Source organism: Euleptes europaea, chromosome 18, assembly GCF_029931775.1.
Source record: "Euleptes europaea isolate rEulEur1 chromosome 18, rEulEur1.hap1, whole genome shotgun sequence".
Taxonomy (NCBI): Eukaryota; Metazoa; Chordata; class Lepidosauria; order Squamata; family Sphaerodactylidae; genus Euleptes; species Euleptes europaea.
The window spans coordinates 16746861-16771986 of NC_079329.1; the positions used below are offsets into that span (position 1 = coordinate 16746861).

The window sequence follows — 25126 nt, forward strand, 5'->3', positions numbered from 1 at the left end:
GTTCTGTCTCAACACATTGTTGAATATTGTGTGATCATTGCATTATAATTTTTCTCAACTGGAGTCTCATGCCTGCACAGGAAAATCCAATTGTGAATTATTGCTCTTGTGTTTCACTACACATTTGATCATAATTTGCCATGCTAACTGCTATTTGATGTGCAGAAACAAGAAAGTGAAGATTTTTGCAGCATCAAGAAAAAGGGTAATTCACTAGTCGTGTAAGGAAGGGTACAAATGCATTTTTCACTTGTTCGGCTTAACCAGCCTCTAATTCTCATTACAGTTCATTTCCAAAGCACTACCAGAACGTTTTGGCCTTGGCATTTGCTGTAAAAGAGATCAATGACAATCCACAAATCCTACCAAATATTACTTTGGGTTTCCGCATCCTTCTCAATGGTTATGACCTTGGAAGGATGACCTACAAGGCCACCCTGGATCTACTGTCCACACAACATAGGTTTCTCCCCAATTTTAAGTGTAATATCCAGAAAAATCTTATATCTGTCATTGGAGCCCGTATCACTGAAATGTCTGCCGATATGGCTACCATCTTAGCCAGTTACAAGATACCACAGGTAAGCCACAGGCATGGAGTGTCAAGATTTCAAAAGTGAGGAATATAGATTTGCAGCTGGCATGAAAAATAACTACGTGTTTTATTTCAGTTCACATATGGATCATTTTCATCAGTGCAGGGTGGCAAAACACTGTTTCCATACATGTACAAGATGGTCCCAAATGATAACTTTCAGTACAAGGGGGTTGTCCAGTTACTTCATCACTTCAACTGGACATGGATCGGCCTCTTTGCTGTGGATGATGACAACGGGGACACGTTTCTGCAGATGGTGATACCCCTGCTTTCCCAGAACGGAATCTGTTACGACTTCATACTAAGAACTCCAAAACGGACCGATCTCAATGATTTACTATTACTGTTTTTCACAGCATTGGGAAAAGGTTCAGTTCTCATGGGTAGCAAAGCCAATGTCTATTTTGTGTATGGACAACCTACATTAATGCATGCCTTGAGAATGCTACTGTTTGAAGCACAAGGAGATTCATCACTTCCTTTTGGTAAAGTGTGGATTATTACTTCTCAATGGATTTTTCAGTCAGTGTCCCTTCAAAAGATTTGGGATACACAAATCTACCATGGCGCCATTTCCTTCACAATTCACTCTAGTCAGCCACCAGGCTTTCAAAACTTCCTTCAGAATATAAAACCATCTTGGGCAAAAGGTGATGGGTTTATCCAGGACTTCTGGGAGCAGGCTTTTGGATGTTCCTTAAAAATTGCTGATGAACATGAGGAAAGTGAGAAACCGTGCACTGGAGAGGAGAAGCTGGAGAGCCTTCCTGGGACTTTGTTTGAAATGAGCATGACCGGTCAGAGCTACAACATCTACAATGCTGTCCATGCTGTGGCACATTCTTTGCATGCCATTTACAGATTAAGAGCCAAATCCAGAACTCTGGTAAAAGGAGAGAGGACAGAATTTCAGAATGTGCAGCCCTGGGAGGTAACTGCAGATCAAAAATCGACCGGGGATTTGAGGGTGGAGTAGAAATTGTAGTAAATAATAACTAAATGTGTTTCTATATTTAACAGAGGCTAGCAAATCATTCAGAGATGGCTGGGAGACTGATAGTCAATGCCTTCTCTCACGCATATATAAATACGATGCCTGCATAAAGCAATGCTATCAAAATCATGCTTGCTAATATTTGCCAATGCATTTGCTTAAATGGTAATGTTCAGCCGAGTGACAAAGGTGATCAGGTTTTTAAAATATTAATAATCTAGGATGAGTTAAGCCAAGATGTGATAAAATTCATGGTAAAAGCGTTCCATGCTTTCATTTTCCCTTACATGCTAGCTTCATCGCTTTCTAAGGATAATCTTGTTCAACAACAGTGCAGGAGACACTGTGCGTTTTGATGCCAATGGAGAATTAATTGCCGGTTTTGATGTGACGAACTGGATAATGTTCCCAAACAGTTCTTTTGCGAGAGTAAAAGTGGGAAGGCTGGATCCTCAGGCTCCTCCAGGCAAAGAGCTGACCCTTAATGATCATCAGATTGTGTGGCACAGAAGCTTTAACCAGGTGAAATGGAGATGCTGATGCTGGGCAGAGCAATCCTGAGGCTGCCTGCAGTGTGGCAGCTGTTCATGGTGTATCTGTGGTGCTACCAGTCTGCTTTGTGCAAGGTTTGGTTGAGCAGCAGAGGGGGAAATTGTGCAACGCAGCAGAGGTTACAAGGCATTTATCTAATCACTTGTAGCTACTCCAAAGTTTTACAAAATAGTAGTAGCACCAAAGGTTCAAACAGGTATTACAGTACACAAATAATGAGTAAACGCAAAAATGTTGCTGCCTCCAAAGCCCTTCCTTTGGCGATTTTGGAGGGCAGATATTAAAAAGTGCCATACTCAAATAGAACATGTAGATGCTCATGTGACAATGTGGAAACTATCGAACATTTGATCATGGAGTGTCCTATATTTAATGAGCGGAGGGCAAGTTTGATTAATCCTTTATTTAAAAATATGGAAAGGTCCAAAGAGGCATCTGGCAGTATGAGGGCGCAGGTCACGTGGCTCTATCAGACACAAATGATTCTGTTACTCTGTCTGTGGCAAAGTTTATAGGGGCAATAATTAAATACCAAAAGAATAACACTAAGTAAGGTTTTTTTTTAATTCCTTTATTTTTCTGCTCAAAGCTATAGCTAAATGAGCAGTGACAGACAGACAGACAGACAGACAGACAGACAGACAGACAGACAGCCACCTCGAAGTCCACATGGGTCTCCGAGGTGGCAGCACATAGATCAATACTGGGCTCAGCCGGCAGTCATGGGCCAGCCTTCATCACAGCCTAGTGGTAGGAAGGGGCATGGCTAGGCTCTGTGTCTGTGGCTCATCACCCACCCCCACCCCCTTAAAGAGTCCAAATCCTGCCAAAAGTCCCTGGGCAGCCATCAGAGTTGGCAAGGACCTCAGCGTGCAAGATTCCATGTTAACATTGTACTTTTTTTGAACAACCATTTCCATTTTACATTTACCTGATCCTGATTCTCGTCTCTTCTGTATTTATTAATAGGTGCTGCCCCTTTCTATATGCACTGACCACTGCCATCCTGGCTTCAGCAAGCAGAAAAGGGAGAGCGAGAAGTTTTGCTGTTACGATTGTGCTCCGTGTCCAGAAGGGATGGTCTCATACCAGAAAGGTAGGAGATATGATTAGGGTTGCCAACCTCCAGGTACTAGCTGGAGATCTCCCGCTATTACAACTGATCTCCAGCCAATAGAGATCAGTTCCCCTGGAGGAAATGGCCGCTCTGGCCATTGGACTCTATGGCATTGAAGTCCCTCCCCTCCCCAAACCCCGCCCTCCTCAGGCTCTGCCCCAAAAACCTCCCGCCAGTGGGAAAGAGGGACCTTGCAACCCTAAATATGATGTATTGTAGACTTGCCAGCAGAACTAAACAAAAGTCTGGCCCACGGTTTCTAAGAGATGTTTGTAATGTCAAAAGCAGAAAGTAAACATATTCAGGTGTTGCAGGTAAACCTACTCAGGACTTGAATCATCAACTGTTCGGTGCTGCTGGATAAATCGGTAGCCTTTCTGCAGCCAGCACTTTTAGTTCTGCCTTCAACACCATTAACAAGCAACTAGTGACCCAAGATCTCACTGGCTTCACCTTGACCTTTCTGCAGATCAAAATATCCATCATGCCCATGAATGACATCACCCAACAAAGGTTTTGTAAATATGGTTTGTGTAAGGTTGCCATGTATGGGACTATGTATGGGACTATGTATGGGTGTGAAATAAATATGGTTTGTGTAAGGTTGCCATGTATGGGACTATGTATGGGTGTGAAAGCTGGACAGTGAAGAAAGCTGATAGGAAGAAAATAGATTCCTTTGAAATGTGGTGTTAGAGGAGAGTGTTACGGATTGTGTGTACTGCCAAAAAGCAAATCAGTGGGTTACAGATCAAGTCAAGCCTGAACTGACCCTAGAAACTAAAATGACTAAACTGAGGCTATCGTACTTTGGTCAAGAGTCACTGGACGACAAGAGTCACTGGAAAAGACAGTCATGCTAGGAAAAGTTGAGGGCAGCAGGAAAAGAGGAAGACCCAACAAGAGATGGATTGACTCAATAAAGGAAGCCACAGCCTTCAATTTGCAAGATCTGAGCAAGGCTGTCAAAGATAGGACATTTTGGAGGACTTTCATTCACAGGGTCGCCATGAGTCGAAAGCTGCTTGACGGCACTTAACACACACACAAGGTTGCCAGCTCCAGGTTGGGAAATACCTGGAGATTTTGGGGGTGGAGCCTGAAGAGGGTGGGGTTTGGGGAGGAGAGGGACTTCAATCGGTTATAATGCCATAGAGTCCACCTTCCAAAGCGGTCATTTTCTCCAGGTGAACTGACCTCCGTCACCTGGAGATCAGTTGTAATAGTGGGAGATCTATAGCCACCAACTGGAGATTGGTTGGTGCAATCTGTGCTTTGGTGTGAATCAACAACAAGCACAACCAGAACAATGTTTTGGGATATTTAAAACTTTCTGTCTTTTTTTCAGACATGGATGCCTGTTTCACATGTCTACAGGACAGCTATCCCAACAACGATCAAAATGAATGCATCCCCAGGGTTATAAGCTACCTCTCTTACAAAGAACCATTAGGAATCACCTTAGCTGTGCTGGCTGTTTCTCTCTCTCTGATCACAGTGTTGGTGCTTGGAACCTTTCTAAAGTACCAGGACACCCCGTTAGTTAAAGCCAACAACCGGAACCTCTCCTACATTCTCCTCATCTCCCTCCTGCTTTGCTTCCTCTGCTCCTTGCTCTTCATTGGGCAGCCTGGAAAACTGACCTGCCTCCTCCGACAAACAGCTTTTGGCATCATCTTCTCGGTGGCTCTTTCCAGTGTGTTTGCCAAAACCATCACTGTGGTTCTGGCCTTCATGGCTACCATACCAGGATCCAGGAAGAAGAAATGGGTGGGGAGAAGAATGGCAAACTTTATTGTCCTCTTATGCTCCTTGATTCAAACAATTACCTGCATCTTTTGGTTAAGTACATTTCCTCCCTTCCCTGATATGGACACACACTCCCTGAATACAAAAATCATACTGCAATGTAATGAGGGCTCACCTGCCCTGTTTTACTGTGTCTTGGGTTATCTGGGCTTCATGGCCATTGTCAGCTTCACGGTGGCTTTCCTAGCCCGGAAGTTACCTGACAGGTTCAACGAAGCCAAATTTATCACCTTTAGTATGTTGGTCTTTTGCAGTGTTTGGTTGAGCTTCGTCCCCACCTACCTAAGCACCAAAGGGAAATACACGGTAGCCGTGGAGATCTTCTCCATCTTGGCCTCCAGCGCAGGTTTACTGAGTTGCATTTTTTTCCCAAAGTGCTACATAATTATCCTGAGACCTACACTGAACAACAGGGAAAAGATGGTCAGGAGAAAGAACGGAAAGTAAGGCCCTTTTCATGGTAATTAGCAGCGCTTTCCAGGCTGAATTGCCCCGCATATGTTTTTTTTTAATTTGGCACGCTGAACCATCATTCCGGAAGTGGCTGCAAAGCTGGTGCATACCTGCTTCACATTACTAAAGAGCCCATCTAACATGACGTTTTATGTTTGCCTTGAAGAATCTCCCTGAAGGAACCATGCAAAATAACAGCGGCGGGTGAGCTATGCATGTGCTAACAGCTATGCAAAACAAAGGCGCAGGCAAGTGGGGGGAGTGGAATTTTTCCTTTTGCGTCGGGACCATGAAAAGGCATTTTTAAAGTCGCATTTTTAAAAAGAGCTTACAGGGAGCATCAAAATTGACCATGCAAAAATGGCCTTAGGTCTGCCTTCCAATTCAACAAGTTACCTGGAAATGTTAGATAATTTCCATTCCTGTGGCGTCTTGCACAAAACCATCATAGTTGGTGTGGTTTGAGGGGGAAAAAATGGCATTTGTCAGGGAAATTTCATTCCTTTAACCTCCACTATGAAACATCCACAGGAACATATTTCAGAGTGCAAGGCATTCATTCAAGGTACCGAGCAAAGACTGACATGCTGATCTAACTCTAGTATTCACAAAGATGCAAATAACTTCTACATTGAATGAAGCACCCAGTGTGTATTGAGCAGCTTCAGTGAGCATTGACCTCTGGGAGAAAGCATGGATGCTTATAAAAATATGTATTCATATCAATCACCTTTGGAAGCAGAAGAGTCTCCATTTCTAGGGTGGAATGGCTGCATAAATAAATGTTGAGGGTTTATTTAAATGATTCTAATGCCAGTTTTAAAAAACAGCCATAGAATATTTTGCCTTTTTTCTCACATCCTGATTTCCCAATGTGTGCACTCTCCCAAATGAGTAGGCAATTGAGGGAATCAATGAAGCAGATTCATTCTAATTGTCCTAGGGTTATAAATTTGTTAAAGTTACAGTCTCTAGCAAAGAGACAAAATGTTATTGTATGTTCACAGACATCATCCCCAGAATTTGATTTCAGTGCCAAGGCTTATATTGGATCAGGCAAAGAGGTTTCAAAAGAGAGAGCCCCTCAACCACACAGAAAACACAATTACATGAACTTGATTTATTTAAGTATTTATACCCCACCAGTACACCTGCATCAAAGTGGCTTACAAGTAATAATTAAAACATTGTGGAGTAACACCAAATAAAACCCCCAAGTACCTCCTCGCCTTGTTAAACCATGTGTGTCTACTCTGCATACTCTACCAATGGTCCTGGCAGAAAAACAAGCCTTTGCATCATCTCCTGAATACTGTATCTCCACGTAGGTGAGCATGAGACTCATTTTAACCACAGTGCTTCTCATTTTCAAAATATTACCTTGATTCGTATTTGACCCCACTCAACATCTGAGTGTAAATGGGGAGGGTGCAAACTGGAGAACATTTGAGGATGCCCTTAACCAGGATTGCCAGGTCCCTCTTCATCACCAGTGCAAGGTGTAACCCATAAGTTATAGCCATTAGTGGGGAAAAGAAGAATTGGTTTTTATACCTCCCCCCTTTTCTCTACCTTTAAGAAGACTCGGGTCATGTATGCATGGTAACTATAACCTCCTTTATTCCCTGTTTCAGCCAGGATCTAAATTTTCAGTATGCACGATACCCCATTCCTTGGTAACTCGACACTGTTTTGATGCAAAACCAAATCCGGGTCTTCCCATTCCTCTGTTAACCCGACTTTTCCCTCTCCCCTGAGCTCAAAGCAGCATGCAGATGACTAAACAGGGGGAAACAGAGAAGATTGGCTTTTCTCAAAGCCAATCAGGAAGCAGTGTATAAAGAGGCGGGGATTCAAGTGCTTCTTGCTACCGCGTAGCTCTTTCTTTGCAAAAGAAAGGCTTTTTAAAAATGAGGCTTGGATTTCCCCCCCCCCCTTCTTTCAGGTTGCTTCATTTTTTGTTCTTAAAATGTTTTTTTATGCAGCAGTTGGGTTTGGGGGGAAGGAAATCTTTTCTCGCGGTGAGCACTGCGAAAAAAGCCAATTACAGAGCATAATTTAAACAGGTGGGACTTGATTTGAGCTTCGGAGACTGCTTTTCTGTATTCATGGATCGATTAGCACACAGTTTCATCCCTGATCATTCAAGCCAATGCATACAGGTCTTTTAAGCATGGGTTGGATCTCCCTGCTTGAACCTGGATTCATCGCACATTAAAGTAACCCAAAGTAAAGTAAAGTAAAGCCACTGTCTGTGTTATATCATAAACATCAAAATTTCAAAAAAACCTACTCCTCTCCTTCTATAAATTCCTAGCGGACACCAAAAACAATGTCAGCTGGCGCCAAGGCAACCATGGGCACCACATTGGGGACCCCTGGTTTACCTGAACCAACCCCTTGGTCTTTCATGCCAACTCTCAGATGTGGCACCTCCCTTATGATTACGTGTAGTTGCCAGAGGTCCCAAGAGTTGGCATCAGGTGCACAAAGGTACTTGGGAACACCCATTGTCAAGAAGTAGATGATTATGTAGGACAGTTCTACAGAGAGAAACATCTGAGAGATGAGATGAAACAAGTGTCCTGTGGAACCTGCTTATTGTTGCTGCAGTAGACTTGAGGCTACCACTGTGAAGTTATTCTCATGAGGGATAAGAGGTAACAAAAGAAACTATTGGTAACTATAAGAAAGGGGTGGAGACAGATGCACTTGTAAGTAATAAAGCAACAGCAGAATTGTCTGCCATTCAACAAAGGCTGTAAAAAATAACACTTCCCAGATAAACCTGCAGACGGACTCCTAAGGATGGGCATCTTAAGGACACAATTCATTAACTGGATGAGGCTAACAGTGGTGTTGCTGCTTGCAGGGCAGTTTCATACTGTATGCAAGAAACTTTCTGTTAATTGCACAATCTATGATGATCCCCATCCTATTTCTCATGGATTTTATCAAGCCGGTGACCTTGTCATTGGTGAGATGGTCAATCACATGTTCTTGCTTCGAGACAGTCCCTCATTCGAGGAACAGCCCACACTGAAGTTGACTGGTAAACCTTTGTAAGGAATTGTTTTTCTTCTTTCGGTAACAGGTTCAGGTCCTAATAACGGAGAGCTGATCTTACAGCAATAGAGCAAGCCAGCAAAACCTGACTGGCTTTTCAGCAGAGAATTGTAGTCTTGTTCTGCCTCAACACATTGTTCAGCATTGTATGATGGTTGTATTCTAGCCATCGTTCACAACTGGAGCCTCTTGACTGCACAGGAATAGCCAGTTGCAAATGATTGCCGCTGCTGTTCCCTCTGCAATTGATCATAATTTTGCTACCCTGTCATTTGGTGTGCAGAAACAAGAAAGGGAATCTTTTCGCCGCATCGAGAAAAAGGATCATTCACTACTCTCATAAGGAAGGGTGCAAATGTGTTTTCTCTTGTTTGGCTTAACCAGCCTGTAATTCTCATTGCAGCTCAGTGCCAAAGCACTATCAGCATATTTTGGCTTTGGCATTTGCTATAAAACAGGTCAACCAGGATCCCCAAATCCTACCAAACGTCACTCTGGGTTTCCACATCCTCCTCAATGGTTACAGACTTGGAAGTGTGACCTATAAGGTCATCCTGGATCTACTTTCCGCACAACATACATTCCTCCCCAATTTTAAGTGCAATACCCAGAAAAATCTCATATCCGTTATTGGAGCCGATATCACCGAAATATCTGCAGATATGGCTACCATCTTAGCCAGCTACAAGATACCACAGGTAAGGCAGAGGCCTGAAGTGTTGAGATTTCAAAACAGAGGAATATAGTTTAATATAGTTTTGCAGCTCGCATGAAAAGTAACTATGTATTTCATTCCAGTACACGTACGGATCATTTTCATCAATGAAGGGTGATAAAACACTGTTTCCATACATGTACAAGATGGTCCCAAATGACACCTTTCAGTACAAGGGAGTTGTCCAGTTACTTCATCACTTCGACTGGACATGGATAGGTCTCTTTACTGTGGATGATGATGATGGGGACAAGTTTTTGCAGACAGTGATTCCCCTCCTTGCCCAGAATAGAATCTGCTATGACTTCATACTGAAAATCCCCAAGCAAACATATATGGATGGTTTGATAGAATTGTTTGACAAACTGTGGGATAAATTTGCAGCTCTTGTGGACAGCACAGCCAATGTGTATTTTGTGTATGGACAACCTACGTCAATGTTTGCCTTGAGAATCTTACTGTTTGAATCAGAAGAAGATTCCTCACATTCTCTGGGTAAAGTGTGGATTACTACATCCCAATGGATTTTTCAGTCAGTGTCCCTTCAAAAGATCTGGGATACACAAATCTTCCACGGCACCATTACCTTCACAATTCATTCCAATAAGCCTCCTGGCTTTCAAAAATTTCTTCAGAATATAAAACCTTCTTGGGCAAGAAGTGATGGCTTTATCCAGGACTTCTGGGAGCAGGCCTTTGACTGCTCCTTTAAAAGTGCTGATGAACTTGAGGATAGCGAGAAACTGTGTACTGGAGAGGAGAAGCTGGAGAACCTTCCTGGGACTTTGTTTGAAATGAGCATGACTGGCCAGAGCTACAACATCTACAACGCTGTCCATGCTGTAGCACATTCCTTGCATGCCATTTACAGATTGAGAGCCAAATCCAGAACTCTGGCAAAAGGAGAGAGGACAGAATTTCAGAATGTGCAGCCCTGGCTGGTAACTGCAGATCAAAAATCGGCCGGGGATTGAGGGCAGAATAGAAATTTAAATAAATAATAAATAAATGTGTTTCTATACTTAACCTAGGCTAGCAAATCATTCAGAGATGGGTGGGAGACTGATAGTCAATGCCTTCTCTTACGCATATATAAATATGATGCCTGCATAAAGCAATGCTATCAAAATCATGCTCGCTAATATTTGCCAATGCATTTGGTTAAATGGTAATGTTCAGCTGAGTGACAAAGGTGATCAGGTTTTTAAAATATTAATAATCTAGGACTAGTTAAGCCAAGATGTGGTAAAATTCATGGTAAAGGGTTCCATGCTTTCATTTTCCCTTACATGCTAGCTCCATCGCTTTCTAAAGACAATCTTGTTCAACAACAGTGCAGGAGACACTGTGCGTTTTGATGCCAATGGAGAATTGATGGCTGGTTTTGATGTGACAAACTGGATAACGTTCCCAAACAGTTCTTTTGCGAGAGTAAAAGTGGGAAGGCTGGATCCTCAGGCTCCTCCAGGCAAAGAGCTGACCCTTAATGATCATCAGATTGTGTGGCACAGAAGTTTTAACCAGGTGAAATGGAGATGCTGATGCTGGGCAGAGCAATCCTGAGGCTGCCTGCAGTGTGGCAGCTGGTCACGGTGTATCTGTGGTGCTACCAGTTTGCTTCGTGTAAGGTTTGGTTAGGCAGCAGAGGGAAAAAAATGTGCAACCCACCAGAGGTTACAAGGCATTTATCTAATCACTTGTAGCTACTCCAAAGTTTTACAAAATAGTAGTAGAAACAAAGGTCCAAACAGGTATTACAGTACATAAATAATGAGTAAACACAAAAACGTTGCTGCCTCCGAAGCCCTTCCTTTGGCAATTTTGGAGGGCAGATATTAAAAAGTGCCATACTCAAATAGAACATGCTCACGTGACAATGTGGAAACTATTGAACATCTAATCATGGAGTGTCCTATATTTAATGAGCGGACGGCCAGTTTGATTAATCCTTTCTTTAAAAATATGGAAAGGTCCAAAGAGGCATCTAGCAGTATGAGGGCGCAGGCAACGTGGCTCTATCAGATACAAATGATTCTGTTATTCTGTCTGTGGCAAAGTTTATAGGGGCAATAATTAAATACCAAAAGAATAACACTAAGTAAGGTGTTTTTTATTCCTTTATTTTTCTGCTCAAAGTTATAGCTATATGAGCAGTGATGACAGACAGACAGATAGATAGATGCCTCGAAGTCCACATGGGTCTCGGAGGCGGCAGCGCAGAGATGAATACTGGGCTCAGCCGGCAGTCATGGGCCTGCCTTCATCACAGTCTAGTGGTAGGAAGGGGCATGGTTGGCTCTGTGTCTGTAGCTCACCCACCACCCACCCCCACCCCCTTAAAGAGACCAAATCCTGCCAAAAGTCCCTGGGCAGCCATCAGAGTTGGCAAGGACCTCAGCGTGCAAGTTTCCATATTAACATTGTACTTTTTTAGAACAACCATTCCCGTTTTACATTTACCTGATCTTGATTCTCGTCTCTTCTGTATTTATTAATAGGTGCTGCCCCTTTCTATATGCACTGACCACTGCCATCCTGGCTTCAGCAAGCAGAAAAGGGAGAGTGAGAAGTTTTGCTGTTACGATTGTGCTCCGTGTCCAGAAGGGATGGTCTCATACCAGAAAGGTAGGAGATATGATTAGGGTTGCCAACCTCCAGGTACTAGCTGGAGATCTCCCACTATTACAACTGATCTCCAGCCAATAGAGATCAGTTCCCCTGGAGGAAATGGCCGCTCTGGCCATTGGACTCTATGGCATTGAAGTCCCTCCCCTCCCCAAACCCCGCCCTCCTCAGGCTCTGCCCCAAAAACCTCCCGCCAGTGGGAAAGAGGGACCTTGCAACCCTAAATATGATGTATTGTAGACTTGCCAGCTGAACTAAACAAAAGTCTGGCCCACGGTTTCTAAGAGATGTTTGTAATGTCAAAAGCAGAAAGTAAACGTATTCAGGGGTTGCAGGTAAACCTACTCAGGACTTGAATCATCAACTGTTCAGTGCTGCTGGATAAATCGGTAGCCTTTCTGCAGCCAGCACTTTTAGTTCTGCCTTCAACACCATTAACGAGCAACTAGTGACCCAAGATCTCACTGGCTTCACCTTGACCTTTCTGCAGATCAAAATATCCATCATGCCCATGAATGACATCACCCAACAAAGGTTTTGTAAATATGGTTTGTGTAAGGTTGCCAGCTCCAGGTTGGGAAATACCTGGAGATTTTGGGGTTGGACCCTGAATAGTGTGGGGTTTGGGGAGGAGAGGGACTTCAATGGGTTATTATGCCATAGAGTCCATCTTCTAAAGCGGTCATTTTCTCCAAGTGAGCCTGAAGAGGGTGGGGTTTGGGGAGGAGAGAGACTCCAATTGGTTATAATGCCATAGAGTCCACCTTCCAAAGCGGTCATTTTCTCCAGGTGAACTGACCTCTGTCACCTGGAGATCAGTTGTAATAGTGGGAGATCTATAGCCACCAGCTGGAGATTGGTTGGTGCAATCTGTGCCATGGTGGGAATCAACAACAAGCACAACCAGAACAATGTTTTGGGATATTTAAAACTTTCTGTCTTTTTTTCAGACATGGATGCTTGTTTCACATGTCTACAGGACAGCTATCCCAACAACGATCAAAATGAATGCATCCCCAGGGTTATAAGCTACCTCTCTTACAAAGAACCATTAGGAATCACCTTAGCTGTGCTGGCTGTTTCTTTCTCTCTGATCACAGTGTTGGTGCTTGGAACCTTTCTAAAGTACCAGGACACCCCGTTAGTTAAAGCCAACAACCGGAACCTCTCCTACATTCTCCTCATCTCCCTCCTGCTTTGCTTCCTCTGCTCCTTGCTCTTCATTGGGCAGCCTGGAAAACTGACCTGCCTCCTCCGACAAATAGCTTTTGGCATCATCTTCTCGGTGGCTCTTTCCAGTGTGTTTGCCAAAACCATCACTGTGGTTCTGGCCTTCATGGTTACCATACCAGGATCCAGGATGAAGAAATGGGTGGGGAGAAGAATGGCAAACTTTATTGTCCTCCTATGCTCCTTGCTTCAAACAATTACCTGCATCTTTTGGTTAAGTACATTTCCTCCCTTCCCTGATATGGACACACACTCCCTGAATACAAAAATCATACTGCAATGTAATGAGGGCTCACCTGCCCTGTTTTACTGTGTCTTGGGTTATCTGGGCTTCATGGCCATTGTCAGCTTCACGGTGGCTTTCCTAGCCCGGAAGTTACCTGACAGGTTCAACGAAGCCAAATTTATCACCTTTAGTATGTTGGTCTTTTGCAGTGTTTGGTTGAGCTTCGTCCCCACCTACCTAAGCACCAAAGGGAAATACACGGTAGCCATGGAGATCTTCTCCATCTTGGCCTCCAGCGCAGGTTTACTGAGTTGCATTTTTTTCCCGAAGTGCTACATAATTATCCTGAGACCTACACTGAACAACAGGGAAAAGATGGTCAGGAGAAAGAACGGAAAGTAAGGCCCTTTTCATGGTAATTAGCAGCGCTTTCCAGGCTGAATTGCCCCGCATATGTTTGTTTTTTTTAATTTGGCACGCTGAACCGTCATTCCGGAAGTAGCTGCAAAGCTGGTGCATAGCTGCTTAGCATTACTAAAGAGCCCATCTAACACGACGTTTTGTGTTTGCCTTGAAGAATCTCCCTGAAGGAACCATGCAAAATAACAGCGGCGGGTGAGCTATGCATGTGCTAACAGCTATGCAAAACAAAGGCGCAGGCAAGTGGGGGGAGTGGAATTTTTCCTTTTGCGTCGGGACCATGAAAAGGCATTTTTAAAGTCGCATTTTTAAAAAGAGCTTTCAGGGAGCATCAAAATTGACCATGCAAAAATGGCCTTTTAGGTCTGCCTTCCAATTCAACAAGTTACCTGGAAATGTTAGATAATTTCCATTCCTGTGGCGTCTTGCACAAAACCATCATAGTTGGTGTGGTTTGGGGGGAAAAAATGGCATTTGTCAGGGAAATCTCATTCCTTTAACCTCCACTATGAAACATCCACAGGAATATATTTCAGAGTGCAAGGCATTCATTCAAGGTATTGAGCAAAGGCTGACACGCTGATCTAACTCTAGTATTCAGAAAGATGCAAATAACTTCTACATTGAATGAAGCACCCAGTGTGTATTGAGCAGCTTCAGTGAGCATTGACCTGTGGGAGAAGGCATGGATGCTTATAAAAATATGTATTCATATCAATCACCTTTGGAAGCAGAAGAGTCTCCATTTCTGGGGTGGAACGGCTGCATAAATAAATGTTGAGGGTTTATTTAAATTTCTAATGCCAGTTTTAAAAAACAGCCATAGAATATTTTGCCTTTTTTCTCACATCCTGTTTTCCCAATGTGTGCACTCTCCTCTTCCAAATGAGTAGGCAATTGAGGGAATCAATGAAGCAGATTCATTCTAATTGTCCTAGGGTTATAAATTTGTTAAAGTTACAGTCTCTAGCAAAGAGACAAAATGTTATTGTAAGTTCACAGACATCATCCCCAGAATTTGATTTCAGTGCCAAGGCTTAGATTAGTTTAGGCAAAGAGGTTATAAAAGTGAGAGCCCCTCAACCATGAAAAAACACAATTACATGAACTTCATTTATTTAAGTATTTATACCCCACCAGTACACCTGCATCAAAGTGGCTTACAAGTAATAGTTAAAACATTGTGGATTAACACCAAATAAAAACCCCAAGTACCTCCTCGTCTTGTTAAACCATGTGTGTCTACTCTTCATACTCTACCAAAAGCCCTGGCAGAAAAATAGGCCTTTGCATCATCTCCTGAATACCTCCACGTAGGTGAGCATGAGACTCATTTTAACCACAGTACTTCTCATTTTTGAAATATTACCTTGATTCATACTTGACCCCACTCAACATCTGAGTGTAAATGGAGAGGCCGCAAATTGGAGAACATTTGAGGATGCCCAGAACTAGGATTGCTAGGCCCCTCTTCATCACCAGCGGGAGGTTTTGGGGGCAGAGCATGAGGAGGGTGGGGTTTGGAGAGGGACTTCAATGCCATAGAGTCCAATTGCCAAAGCGGTCATTTTCTCCAGGGGAACTGATCTCTAAAGGCAGAAGATCAGTTGTCATAGCAGGAGACTACTCACATGAACATACATTTCTTACCCATGTAGCATCCCAGTTCCATTAACCATCATATCCAATGGCCAAACCAGCAAACACTGGGTAGGCCAATGAAAAACAACATCCCAACAGAACCATCTGATTGCAAAGAGGCAGTGAATTGCAAGTGATTCTGTGTTCAACTAGTAGGTCACTGTTATCATTCAACCATGACACATGCGGGGGTCATACTTAATTTCTTCCCTATGTTGGCCAAAAGCAAACGCAAGGTGTAACACATAAGTTATAGCCATTAGTGGGGAAAAGAAGAATTGGTTTTTATACCCCCCCTTTTCTCTACCTTTAAGGAGACTCGGGTCATGTATGCATGGTAACTATAACCTCCTTTATTCCCTGTTGCAGCCAGGATCTAAATTTTCAGTATGCACGATACCCCATTCCTTGGTAGCTCGACGCTGTTTGGACACAAAACCAAATCCAGATCTTCCCGTTCCTCTGTTAATCCGACTGTTCCCTCTCCCCTGAGCTCAGCCCTGCTCAAAGCAGCATGCAGATGACTAAACAGCAGGAAACAAAGAAGATTGGCTTCTTTCACAGCCAATCAGGAAGCAGTGTGTAAAGAGGTGGGGATTCAAGTGCTTCCTGCTACCGCAGAACTCTTTCTGAGCAAAATAAAGGCTTTTTAAAAAAGAGGCTTGGATTTCTACCCCCCCCCCTTCTTTCAGGTTGCTCATTTTTTGTTCTTAAAATTCTTTTTTTATGCAGCAGTTGGGTTTGGGGGGAGGGAAATCTTCTCTCACGGTGAGCACTGCGAAGTAAGCCAATTACAGAGCATAATTTAAACAGGTGGGACTTGATTTGAGCTTGGGAGACTGCTTTTCTGTATTCATGGATCGATTAGCACACAGTTTCATCCCTGATCATTCAAGCCAATGCATACAGGTCTTTTAAGCATGGGTTGGATCTCCCTGCTTGAACCTGGATTCATCGCACATTAAAGTAACCCAAAGAAAAGTAAAGCCACTGTCTGTGTTATACCATAAACATCAAAATTTCAAAAAACCCTACTCCTCTCCTTCTATAAATTCCTAGCGGACACGAAAAACTATGTCAGCCGGCGCCAAGGCAACCATGGGCACCACATTGGGGACCCCTGGTTTACCTGAACCAACTCCTTGATCTTTCATGCCAACTCTCAGATGTGGCACCTCCCTTATGATTACATGTAGTTGCCAGAGGTCCCAAGAGTTGGCATCAGGTGCACAAAGGTACTTGGGAACACCCATTGTCAAGAAGTAGATGATTATGTAGGACAGTTCTACAGAGAGAAACATCTGAGAGATGAGATGAAACAAGTGTCCTGTGGAACCTGCTTATTGTTGCTGCAGTAGACTTGAGGCTACCACTGTGAAGTTATTCTCATGAGGGATAAGAGGTAACAAAAGAAACTATTGGTAACTATAAGAAAGGGGTGGAGACAGATGCACTTGTAAGTAATAAAGCAACAGCAGAATTGTCTGCCATTCAACAAAGGCTGTAAAAAATAACACTTCCCAGATAAACCTGCAGACGGACTCCTAAGGATGGGCATCTTAAGGACACAATTCATTAACTGGATGAGGCTAACAGTGGTGTTGCTGCTTGCAGGGCAGTTTCATACTGTATGCAAGAAACTTTCTGTTAATTGCACAATCTATGATGATCCCCATCCTATTTCTCATGGATTTTATCAAGCCGGTGACCTTGTCATTGGTGAGATGGTCAATCACATGTTCTTGCTTCGAGACAGTCCCTCATTCGAGGAACAGCCCACACTGAAGTTGACTGGTAAACCTTTGTAAGGAATTGTTTTTCTTCTTTCTGTAACAGGTTCAGGTCCTAATAACGGAGAGCTGATCTTACAGCAATAGAGCAAGCCAGCAAAACCTGACTGGATTTCAGCAGGGAATTGTAGTCTTGTTCTGCCTCAACACATTATTCAGCATTGTATGATGGTTGTATTCTAGCCATCGTTCACAACTGGAGCCTCTTGACTGCACAGGAATAGCCAGTTGCAAATGATTGCCGCTGCTGTTCCTTCTGCATTTGATCATAATTTTGCTACCCTGTCATTTGTTGTGCAGAAACAAGAAAGGGAAGCTTTTCGCCGCATCGAGAAAAAGGATCATTCACTACTCTCATAAGGAAGGGTGCAAATGTGTTTTCTCTTGTTTGGCTTAACCAGCCTGTAATTCTCATTGCAGCTCAGTGCCAAAGCACTATCAGCATATTTTGGCTTTGGCATTTGCTATAAAACAGGTCAACCAGGATCCCCAAATCCTACCAAACGTCACTCTGGGTTTCCACATCCTCCTCAATGGTTACAGACTTGGAAGTGTGACCTATAAGGTCATCCTGGATCTACTTTCCGCACAACATACATTCCTCCCCAATTTTAAGTGCAATACCCAGAAAAATCTCATATCCGTTATTGGAGCCGATATCACCGAAATATCTGCAGATATGGCTACCATCTTAGCCAGCTACAAGATACCACAGGTAAGCCAGAGGCCTGAAGTGTTGAGATTTCAAAACAGAGGAATATAGTTTAATATAGTTTTGCAGCTCACATGAAAAGTAACTATGTATTTCATTCCAGTACACGTACGGATCATTTTCATCAATGAAGGGTGATAAAACACTGTTTCCCTACATGTACAAGATGGTCCCAAATGACACCTTTCAGTACAAGGGGGTTGTCCAGTTACTTCATCACTTTGACTGGACATGGATAGGTCTCTTTACTGCAGATGATGATGATGGGGACATGTTTTTGCAGATAGTGATTCCCCTCCTTGCCCAGAATCGAATCTGCTATGACTTCATACTGAAAATCCCCAAGCAAACATATATGGATGGTTTGATGGAATTGTTTGACAAACTGTGGGAGATATTTGCACCTCTTGTGGACACCACAGCCAATGTGTATTTTGTGTATGGACAACCTACGTCAATGTTTGCCTTGAGATTCTTACTGTTTGTATCAGAAGAAGATTCCTCACGTTCTCTGGGTAAAGTGTGGATTACTACATCCCAATGGATTTTTCAGTCAGTGTCCCTTCAAAAGATTTGGGATACACAAATCTTCCATGGCGCAATTACCTTCACAATTCACTCCAATAAGCCTCCTGGTTTTCAAAAATTTCTTCAGAATATAAAACCTTCTTGGGTGAGAGGTGATGGCTTTATCCAGGACTTCTGGGAGCAGGCCTTTGACTGCTCCTTTAAAAGTGCTGATGAACTTGAGGAAAGCGAGAAACTGTGTACTGGAGAGGAGAAGCTGGAGAACCTTCCTGGGACTTTGTTTGAAATGAGCATGACGGGCCAGAGTTACAACATCTACAATGCTGTCCACGCTGTGGCACATTCTTTGCATGCCATTTACAGATTGAGAGCCAAATCCAGAACTCTGGTAGAAGGAGAGAGGGTAGAATTTCAGAATGTGCAGCCCTGGCAGGTAATTGCAGCTGAAAAGGGTGTTTCTGTATTTAAGGTAGGCTAGCATATCATTCAGAGATGGGTGGGAGACTGAACGTCATTGCCTTCACTAATATTTGCCAATGAATTTGGTTAAGTACTCATGTTCAGTTGTGTGACAAGGGGGAACAGTTTTTTTTTAATGTTCGTAATCTAGAGTGTAGTAAGCCAAGTTGTTGTAAAATTCATGGTAAAAATGTTCCATGCTGTCATTTTCTCTCATTCGTTAGCTCCATCACTTTCTAAGGACAATCTTGTTCAATAACAGTGCTGGAGACGTGGTACATTTTGATGAGCATGGAGAATTGATTGCAGGTTTTGATGTCACAAACTGGGTAACATTCCCAAATGGATCTTTTGCGAGAGTAAAAGTGGGAAGGCTGGATCCTCTGGCTCCTCCAGGCAAAGAGTTAACCCTGAATGATGATCAGATTGTGTGGCACAGAAGCTTTAACCAAGTGAGATGGAGACTATAATTCAGTCTATTAAAATAAAGTCCCATTTTTGTTATTCCAGAGTTCTGCATAGCTTTCACTTCAAGTGCTTTATGGTGCCGGATAGCACCATCTTCTTTAAAGCCTAGTTATTTCCCTGGAAGAGGGAGCTTTAACTATCAAAAGCTTGTACCCCAAAACAACTTGGTGGTCTCTAAGGTACTAGTGGACTTGAATCCTCCTCTTCTACTGCAGAGCAACACAGCCATCCTCCAAAGTTATTTCCCTGGACTGCAAAGCAGGAAAATAATTTAAGATCTTCTGCTGCTTCATAGGGGTCAATGACAACATGATCTCAACAAAGTTGTCTTTCCATCATGTTCTCTTGTTGTTTTAGTCAGATTTGGCCATTTAAACCAATGTCAACCTTTCTGAATGTCCTTGGAAATTTCTGCTTTAGTTTTAGTAATAATAGAACACCGCCTTTAGTAATCCATGAATGTTTCAGCTTCTTGGTCATCTAACTATGCATCTATGGATTCTGGACACAAGAGCAGTACAGTTTTAGGAAGGTTTTAGAGGAGGGGGCATGGCTCAGTGGTAGAGCAACTGCTTGGCATGCAGAAGGTGCCAGGTTCAATCCCCAGCATCTCCAGTTAAAGGAACTCGGCAAATAGGTTATGTGAAAGACCTCTGCCTGAGACCCCAGAGAGCCACTGCCGGTCTAAGTAGACAATACTGACTTGGATGGACCAAGGATCCGATTCAGTAGAAGGCAGCTTCATGTGTTCAGGTGTTCAAGGTTACCCTTGAACTCATGAAGCTACTTTATACCGTGAAGCTACACATGAAGCTACACATGAAGGTTACCCTTGAACACATGAAGCTACTTCATACTTGTCTTTCAAGTTCAGTATTGTCTACTCTGACTGGAAGTGATTCTCCAGGGTCTCAGGAAGAGGTCTGTCATATCACCCCCTACCAGATTATTTTTAATGAAGAGCTTGGGGACTGAACCTGGGACTTTCTGCATGCAAAGTGGATGTTCTTCTTCTGAGCCATGATCCCTTCCTGTTCTCTATATACTTCATCACAGATGTCTCTCACTTTTAGGGTAAAATCAGGCAAGGAAATGCTAACAACTTGTTCTAATGGACAAAATTCTTCATTAACATTGTACTTTCCTATAATGCCCATTCTACATTTTATTAGATCTTCAGCCTCCTCTCCTCTGTGTATATCAATAGGTGCTGCCCCTTTCTATGTGCAGTGACCACTGCCAACCTGGCTACACCAAGAAGAAAAAGGAGGGCGAGGCATTTTGCTGTTACGATTGTGTTCCGTGTCCAGAAGGGATGGTCTCATATCAGAAAGGTAGGAGATATGCTATACTGAAGACTTGCCAGCTGAACGAAAAAATACATATGTCTGGTCTGCTGTTTTTAACAGCTGTTTGTTACATAAATGGCCCATTCCTGAGTCGCGCTGGCAGCCACGTTGAAAACCCTTAGGAGCCGACGAAGGACTCCGACAGTGCAGGGGCCCACACTGCCGGCATGGCACGGCTGCGAGCTGGAAGGTGTTCTGGCACCCCAGGAGGCGTTCTTGAGGTGTAACACCGCTGCCCGGGGGGCGGGGCCAATATTATTCGCCCTCCCGAGTCGTTTGGATTGCCCCCTTTTTTTTCAACGACATACACCACCTATTTGGTGGCATGTCTCCTGTGCAACCTTATAAGATTTGCATGGTTTTTTGCGCCGAGCAGAGGTTTCGGCGGTGCCAAAACCTCCTTAGGAGGCAACACTGCTGGGTTGCCTCCTAAGCCCAGTGCCGGCATTCCTTTCAGGAATGTGCTGTAAAAGCAGAAAATGAAGGTGTTCAGAGGTTGGAAGTAAACCTGATCAGAGCTTGAATGATCAGCTGTTCACTGGTGCAGATTAAGTTGGTGGCCTCCTTTGCAACCAGTACTTCTAGCTGTGCCTTCAGTGCCATTAATTAGCAACTGGTGACCCAACCTCTGAGAAGCTTCACCTTTGGCTTCCTGTGGTTGAAAACATCCACAATAACCCTTGAATTACATTATTCAACCAAGGCTTTGTAAATAGGGTTTATTTGAGAACGGCAATCATATATTCATCCACCTACTGCTTTCATATCGTTGCCAACTATGGTGAATCTCATCACTGATCCTACAAGATCAGGTTATGGCAAAACACACTTGTTTTGATCCTGTGGTTCAGACACTGCAAACTTCAGACAGGTTGCTGAAAACCTGCAGCCTCACTGCTGTGTTTTTGTTGTCAAATGTCCTTCAAGACTCTTCACATTTATCTCTTAACCAGTGAGGGCACAGATGAGGACAATTAAGGCCATGTTACACTGGAGTCAGGATGAAGGTAACCTTTAGCTTTAATGGTGTGGTTTGTTCTATGTCCTTCAATTCTCATCACACTTATCTCTTGATAAGTGAGGGCAGAAGTGAAGGCAACTAAGATCACATTATACTAAGATCCTGGAGATGCCAGGACTCCAACATCTGCCTATAGTTTGGGGTCATAAAAAATATTTAATATTGCTATTATAACTTCCCTATAAGCCACTGTGATCTCCAGTGTTGAAGAAGATCATCTTCACAGTCATAATAATACAATATGCATGGGGCATTTTCTGAGTATACAGAGTGCTTCACATGCGGGATACCGGTCATTCTTACAATAACCCTACCAGGTAGATCTGTGTGATTCTTGTCATGGTAAAGATAAAAACTGAGGCAAAGAGAGTGCTTTCCCAAAGGCTATCCAGTAAGTTCATGGAAGTGGAGAGAGATTACTCAGGGTCTACCTTTGTCACTGTCAGAACTATTATACACAGACTCAGAACCTCCCATGAAAACATTTCAATGAACAAGAAGACAAAAAAGAGCAACTACTATTAGCTCAGAAAATGAGCACTATGCCATCTTCCATCATTGCTCAAATATCTCTTCAGTGCCCACCTTTTCTGGGAAGACTAGGTTATTCCTACTACCCATAGAGGTAACAATACAAAACATGTTCTGCCCCTGATAGAAGAAGAAGGAGGAGGAGGAGGAGGTGGAGGAGTTGGTTTTTATACGCTACTTACTCCACCACTTAAGGGAGACCCAAACCAGCTTACAATCACCTTCCCTTCCCCTCCCCACAACAGACACCCTATGAGGTAGCTCTAACAGAGAGCTCTAACAGAGCTGTAACTTGCCCAAGGTCACCCAGCTGGCTCCGTGTGTAGGGGGTGGAGAAACCAATCCAGTTCACCAGATTAGCCTCTGCTGCTCATGTGGAGGAGTGGGGAATCAAACCACTTTCTCAAGATTAGAGTCCACTGCTCAAAACCACTGCTCCTAACCACTACACCATGCTGGCTGGTTTACTCATGAGTCTTCCTTTTCTTTTAGCCACTACAGTAGCCACCCTGTTAAATTTTAGAGGGTAACTCCAGGAGGCAGGGACCCCATATTTATCATTATTCTGTGAAGCATTGTACACATTGAGGGTACTACCTAAAATCATCAACAACTAGAACAATGATTGACATCTTTAAAACTTTCATTTTTTCAGACGTGGATGCATGTGTCACATGTCAAGAAGACAGCTATCCTAGCAAACCTCAAAATGAATGCATTCCCAGAGATATAACCTACCTCTCCTACAAAGAACATTTGGGCATCATCTTATCTTTGCTGGCTATTACTTTGTCAATAATCACAGCCTTGGTATCTGGAATATTTGTGAAGCACCGGGATACACCCATCATCAAAGCCAACAACCGGAGCCTCACCTACCTTCTCCTCATCTCCCTCCTGCTTTGCTTCCTCTGCTCCTTGCTGTTCATTGGGCAGCCTGCAAAAGTGACCTGCCTACTCCGACAAACAGCTTTTGGCATCGTCTTCTCCATAGCTCTTGCCAGCATATTGGCTAAAACCATCACTGTGGTTCTGGCATTTGTGGCTACCAAACCAGGATCCAGGGCAATGAAATGGGTGGGGAAAAGAAAGGCAAATTCTATTGTCCTGTTCTGTTCCTTGATTCAAACCGTTATCTGTGTCTTCTGGTTAAGTACTTCTCCTCCTTTCCCTGATAAAGACATACATTCCCTGAATACAAAAATCATACTGAAATGTAATGAGGGCTCGACCGCTTTTCTTTACTGCGTCTTGGGCTACATGGGCTTCCTGGCCATCGCCAACTACACTGTCGCTTTCCTGGCCAAGAAGTTACCCGACAGTTTCAATGAAGCCAAGTTTATCACTTTCAGCATGTTGGTCTTTTGCAGTGTTTGGCTGACTTTTGTTCCAACCTACCTGAGCACCAAAGGGAAAGACATGGTGGCCGTGGAGATCTTCTCCATCTTAGCCTCTGGGGCTGGTTTGCTGGGCTGCATTTTTTCACCAAAATGCTACATAATTTTGTTGAGGCCTGAGCTGAACAACAAGGAACAGTTAATAAGGAGGAAAAAATGAGATTATATGTATATATTATTTTATTAGATTTTGATCCTGCCTTTTCTCGACCAAGGCAGGGGTCAGGGTGGCTAACATTCAACAGCAATTAACAATATTCAATTCTAATAAATACAACATGTCGATACGTGAAAAATCTATAATATATAGTAAAATTTAATCAGTTTTACATCAGAAAATCCTTCTTAGAAATACCTGAGAAGGGCTATAATTACTTTCCTTTCCTTTCCTTTTATCCCTTAGAAGCTCCTTGATCATTTGATCTTTAGCAGCATATATCTAGTGTTGGAGGGATATAAGGACTGAAACAAATCTTGCCACTGACAATGTAGCCTTGGGGTCCCTGTCGCTTAGTAAAAAAGGCATTATGTCGTCACAGAGGCATTGGATTTGTATATTAAAAGGGGGAAAATATAGTGCGATCGAAGTTCCTCGTAAAAGCGGCATTCCAAAAGGGCATGGGCTAATGAGTCAATAGAGCCAGAAGAGCAAGGGCAGATCCTGTCTGAGTATGGTATATTCAGAATTCTGCCCTGCATTACCATAGAAGGGTTAGCATTCAATCTAGCCAAGCAAAAAGCTCTACAGAGACGAGGAGTTGTCAGATAATATGTATAGGCAGGCAGACCACGTGGAGGGGGTATTCCGAAGAACTGGGATGAACAGACGCGACGAGCACGAAAAGTAGTGCTGTTATAATCGAGCTCTTTAGTGCGCTTTTTAATTTTGGCAAAAGCTTCAGTTTTCCCAAGATCTGATAGCATATCCTGCGAGAAGCCCAACAACGCCAGTTTCTCATCTAAGATTTTTTGCAATGAGGATTTGAAAGGGTCATGCTTCAGAGAAGCTAGGAACCCCTCAGTGCTAAAGCACAGTTTAAGGTGGAGTTTAAAGGCGGCCAACCACGCCCTAGCTTCAAGTTTGTCCAAACTCGGAACGAAGAGTAACGCCAGCAACACATCGAGGGGCATTTAGGAGTTTTCGTAAGAACCGAAGCAGTGGACAATCTATAGATTCATTGATGACTGTAATCCAGATGGCAACACCAAAGAGGATAATTGGGGTAATTTTCAGGTTAAAAACCTGAATAGCCCCTGGAATATATTTGCCACCTTTGGTGTGAAAAAAATTGACAATAGCACCAACCCCAGGTTTAATTTTGTTGGACACTGCTTTTTGATGGGCATTCCAATTTAGGTTATGGGAAAACAGAATGCCAAGGTAAACAAACTCCTTGACTTGGTCAACCTCAAAGCCATCTAATA

The 25126-nt window shown here is 43.2% G+C and overlaps 3 protein-coding genes across 3 annotated transcripts; all 3 read left to right on the plus strand.

Annotated features, from left to right (window-relative positions):
• The first annotated feature begins 725 nt into the window (after positions 1-725).
• Positions 726-5517, plus strand: LOC130490559 (vomeronasal type-2 receptor 26-like). Its single transcript, XM_056864381.1, has 3 exons — positions 726-854; positions 3114-3240; positions 4610-5517. Exons 1-3 carry the CDS (start codon positions 726-728, stop codon positions 5515-5517), a joined length of 1164 nt encoding a protein of 387 aa, XP_056720359.1.
• Positions 5518-9251: 3734 nt separating this feature from the next.
• LOC130490560 (vomeronasal type-2 receptor 26-like) lies at positions 9252-13787 on the plus strand. The gene is made up of 4 exons (XM_056864382.1): positions 9252-9287; positions 9940-10146; positions 11803-11929; positions 12880-13787. Exons 1-4 carry the CDS (start codon positions 9252-9254, stop codon positions 13785-13787), a joined length of 1278 nt encoding a protein of 425 aa, XP_056720360.1.
• Positions 13788-17915: 4128 nt separating this feature from the next.
• Positions 17916-23861, plus strand: LOC130490562 (vomeronasal type-2 receptor 26-like). Its single transcript, XM_056864383.1, has 5 exons — positions 17916-17951; positions 18604-18909; positions 19160-19387; positions 20611-20737; positions 22960-23861. The coding sequence occupies exons 1-5, from the start codon at positions 17916-17918 to the stop codon at positions 23859-23861; spliced, it is 1599 nt and encodes a 532-aa protein (XP_056720361.1).
• Positions 23862-25126: the final 1265 nt, after the last annotated feature.

Excerpts from the sequence above, each read along its gene's own strand:
- LOC130490562 (XM_056864383.1), top strand. The coding sequence starts at position 17,916 with ATGGCTACCATCTTAGCCAGCTACAAGATACCACAG. Across the intron at positions 18,910-19,159 it reads AGAATGTGCAGCCCTGGCAG|CTCCATCACTTTCTAAGGAC; the intron begins GTAATTGCAGCT and ends CTCATTCGTTAG. Across the intron at positions 19,388-20,610 it reads GGCACAGAAGCTTTAACCAA|GTGCTGCCCCTTTCTATGTG; the intron begins GTGAGATGGAGA and ends GTATATCAATAG.
- LOC130490560 (XM_056864382.1), top strand. The coding sequence starts at position 9,252 with ATGGCTACCATCTTAGCCAGCTACAAGATACCACAG. Across the intron at positions 9,288-9,939 it reads CCAGCTACAAGATACCACAG|AATATAAAACCTTCTTGGGC; the intron begins GTAAGGCAGAGG and ends AAATTTCTTCAG. Across the intron at positions 11,930-12,879 it reads GATGGTCTCATACCAGAAAG|ACATGGATGCTTGTTTCACA; the intron begins GTAGGAGATATG and ends TCTTTTTTTCAG.
- LOC130490559 (XM_056864381.1), top strand. The coding sequence starts at position 726 with ATGTACAAGATGGTCCCAAATGATAACTTTCAGTACAAGGGGGTTGTC. Across the intron at positions 855-3,113 it reads GGGACACGTTTCTGCAGATG|GTGCTGCCCCTTTCTATATG; the intron begins GTGATACCCCTG and ends ATTTATTAATAG. Across the intron at positions 3,241-4,609 it reads GATGGTCTCATACCAGAAAG|ACATGGATGCCTGTTTCACA; the intron begins GTAGGAGATATG and ends TCTTTTTTTCAG.